The 3,515-nt window shown below is 40.4% G+C and overlaps 1 protein-coding gene across 1 annotated transcript; it reads right to left on the bottom strand.

Annotated features, from left to right (window-relative positions):
• Positions 1 to 951: 951 nt before the first annotated feature.
• Positions 952 to 2,019, bottom strand: LOC130962793 (uncharacterized). Its single transcript, XM_057888959.1, has 4 exons — positions 1,760 to 2,019; positions 1,326 to 1,651; positions 1,184 to 1,239; positions 952 to 1,125 (listed from the first exon to the last, which is right to left on the bottom strand). Exons 1-4 carry the CDS (start codon positions 2,017 to 2,019, stop codon positions 952 to 954), a joined length of 816 nt encoding a protein of 271 aa, XP_057744942.1.
• Between the last annotated feature and the right edge of the window lie 1,496 nt (positions 2,020 to 3,515).

Here is a 3,515-nt window from a genome sequence, read left to right as displayed (position 1 = left end):
ATATGGTCGAAAAATCCTGTTCATATAATCCATAAATACTACTGGGGCATTAGTTAACCCGAAAGACATCACTGTATACTCATAATGACCATAACGGGTTCTGAAAGCAATTTTCGGAATATTCTCGTCTCTAACCCTTATCTGATGATATCCAGATCACAGGTCAATCTTAGAAAACACACCGGCACCCTGTAACTGATCCATTAGATCATCGATTCTAGGCAACGGATATTTATTCTTTACAGTGATCTTATTCAATTGCCGATAATCGACACACAGCTGTATACTCCCATCCTTCTTCTTTACAAGTAATACTAGCGCTCCCCATGGAGAAACACTTGGTCGGATAAAATGCTTACCCAACAGATCTTCCAGCTGAGCCTTCAGTTCAGCCATTTCTAAAGGTGACATCTTATAAGGAGTAATTGAAATTGGACCGAATCCAGGTACCAACTCAATTGCAAATTCAACCTCTCGGTTAGGTGGGAATTCATTAATATCATCCGGAAACACATCTGGAAATTCACATACAACCAGAATCTGCTCTAAACTCTGATAATCACCTGATACTCCCGTAGTTAATAACATAATACCCTGACATTCAGTTCCTGAATAGTTTACTATCATAGAATTCAAATAGTAACTATTCACCACAACCGGTGCTTCTGACCCTTCCGGCATAAACTTTACTGACTTCTCAGAACAATCAAGCAAAACATGATTCTTGGATAACCAATCCAATTCCAAAATGAGATCAAGACCAGTCATAGGCAAACAAATCAAATCATGCTCAAATTCACGCTGTTGTACTCGAAAGGGAACTTATGGAAATCCTATCCTAGTCACCATAGCTTCATGAGTAGCATTATATACTTTCAAATCATAACCTAAAACAACCATTCTCAATCCTAATTCATGGGCCTTTTCAAATGCAATAAATGAATGACTTGCTCATGAATCAAATAAAGCATTTAAGATTTTACCAGCCATTTCACAATTACCTCTAATCAGTGTCTTAGATCCATCAGCACCTATGGTAGAAGTGATGTATACTCTCCCTGGCTGCTGCACCCTACCAGTCTCATACTTCTTCTTCTCCGGGCAATTAGTGGCCATATGTCCGGGCTGTCCACAGGAATAGCATACTCTAAGTCCTACTCTGCACGGAACTCCAGGATGATACCTTCCGCACCTCTGACAATTCAAATCCTGCTGTGGTTGCTTCCCAAACTTTCTTCCCTGATTAACATTGGTATTTAACCTTCTATAACTACCTTGACCCTAAGTCTACTGCGGAACAGAGCCTCCATGCTTGAAATTCCTACCTCTCGGAGCAAAGTTTCTTCCTGAAGGTCCCTGAAAAGGCACCCTCAAACTCCCTTTCTCTACTGCCGCCTTTCTCACACAATCTTCAGCTACTCTACTCTTATTCACCAGTTTAGAAAATACCCTGATCTCCATTGGGGAAACAAAGCTCAGAATATCACTCCGAAGACCTCCCTCATACTTAATACACTTCCATTCGGCAAAATCTTCTGGTGCCCCTTGACAGATACAAGAAAAGCGACACAACTCCTCAAACTTACTAGTATACTCAGCAACAGTCATCTGTCCCTGTTTTAACTGCATTAATTCAAGTTCCTTGGCATTTCTGGTTGAATTAGAAAAATATTTCTTATAGAATTCTGTTCAAAAAACCTCCCAAGGAATCGCAGCACCATCAGGCTGCAGGATACGTCATGTTCCCTGCCACCAATACTGAGCTTCATCTTGCAATTGATAAGTTCCAAATTCAACCCATTGCTCCTCAGGAACCTGTTGGGCCTGCAACGCCCTTTCCATAGTCTGAATCCAATTATCTACATCAGTGGGATTTGAGGTTCCCCTAAAGGTCGGTGGGCGAACTTTCAGAAATGTAGCAAGTGTCATTGGACCGTCCTCATCATTATTGTTTTCATGATTACCCTGGTTTATCTGATTACCCAGTGCCTCAACTGTTGCCTGCATAGCTGCGGCCATATTTCCCAGGGCAGCCATAAAGTCTACTAGATTAGTCCCTATAGGGGCAGGAGTAACGGTGCCTGTCCTACCTCTATCTCGCCCGCGACCGCGTCCGCGAGTCAACATCTGGTCCCTATACACACCAAACAAGTAATATTAAGTTGATCAGTCTCAATATCGCAGGTCTAATGCTTTAAGTTCCAAATGCATGCTCACAAACGTTTATGCCATACATATCAATTAAATATCCTAATAGCACATAAACACATGCACAGAGAATGCACAAAGGCACAATCAGTCCGTTTTTCAGGCTCTATAGGAACGAACTGCTTTGATACCATAATGTAACACCCTACCACATTAAGCTTTACGCTTAAGTCGTAAAACAAAGGTGGTGTGGTATTACGACCTCTAAAATAAAATGAGTACACATAATAGCAGAAGAATTATAATATTCCAGGAGCCTTGAAGAATAGAGGAAATAAAAATCGCAAAATAAAAGCGCAACGCTCAAGGAACGAGTTAACTTGCGTGCTAAGAAAACCATAACTATTAAACATAAGATAACAGAAGTAGGAATAGAGTGCCAAAGATACAAAATAACAAGCTCCTGACTCAGCCTGCGAAATCAAGACTGGCCGGAGAATATACACACATATATACATATATATACATATTCAAAACCCAGATGTATATAAACAAAATCCTGCCTCTCCAAACACGTCTAGGAGGATAAAAAAGAATAAGTTATGTGGAGAGAAAGCTAAGTACATATATATACATCATAGCATAACAAAATAACCCAGTAACTACTCCGCTTCAAGAGTCCAGACGCCTAACGAGATGCCTCTCGGCCTACATCTGAAAAATAACAACATAGTATGGAATGAGAACCGGAGGTTCTCAGTATGGTAAAAGTGCCACACACATAATATATAAGGTCTTGGGAATGCCAGAGGCAATCCTAGAATGCCGACACTCAGATTAAAGAGCTTAAAGTATTAAACAGAAGGCATAAAAGGTGGTTTTCTAAGAGTATCTAAAATTGACTTAACTTAACCTTAAGTCTAAACCCCATATTGCCGTTCCTCCATACCTCCACTTCCTTCAATATTTCACAAACAGTTAAACAGATATAAGCAAGCACAAGAAAGTTATAAATACAACAAGTAACAATTACACATTTAACATGGCAAATACAGTTAGGCACACCCAACTAATGCACAAGCAAGTAATTCGAATAATATGCAAATGATGAGTGCCTGTCCTACGGATGATGAGGCTCATCTATCGGTTATCCAGCCAACCCGACAAGTCTGAATTGTACTTAGACTATCCCCCGACGTGCATCCCCATGAGTCTATGCATAACTTTATCTAAAATAATCAAAATTACTCAATGGGGGTAACATTCCCAGGAATTTATATAGTGCCCGATCACACTTACGTCGTAGGGTCAACAGAGTATCGAGTTTTCTACCTGGTACACGTGGTGGCAAGCCACGACACTTTATC

The sequence above is a fragment of the Arachis stenosperma genome, chromosome 2 (genome assembly GCF_014773155.1).
Source record: "Arachis stenosperma cultivar V10309 chromosome 2, arast.V10309.gnm1.PFL2, whole genome shotgun sequence".
In the NCBI taxonomy this organism is placed as follows: Eukaryota; Viridiplantae; Streptophyta; class Magnoliopsida; order Fabales; family Fabaceae; genus Arachis; species Arachis stenosperma.
Note: the sequence above shows the minus strand (reverse complement) of the source record. Positions and strands in the feature narration are given on the sequence as shown.

Excerpts from the sequence above, each read along its gene's own strand:
- LOC130962793 (XM_057888959.1), bottom strand. The coding sequence starts at position 2,019 with ATGGCCGCAGCTATGCAGGCAACAGTTGAGGCACTGGGTAATCAGATA. Across the intron at positions 1,240-1,325 it reads AAGAAACTTTGCTCCGAGAG|GGAAGAAAGTTTGGGAAGCA; the intron begins GTAGGAATTTCA and ends AATGTTAATCAG. Across the intron at positions 1,126-1,183 it reads AATTGTCAGAGGTGCGGAAG|CCCGGACATATGGCCACTAA; the intron begins GTATCATCCTGG and ends TCCTGTGGACAG.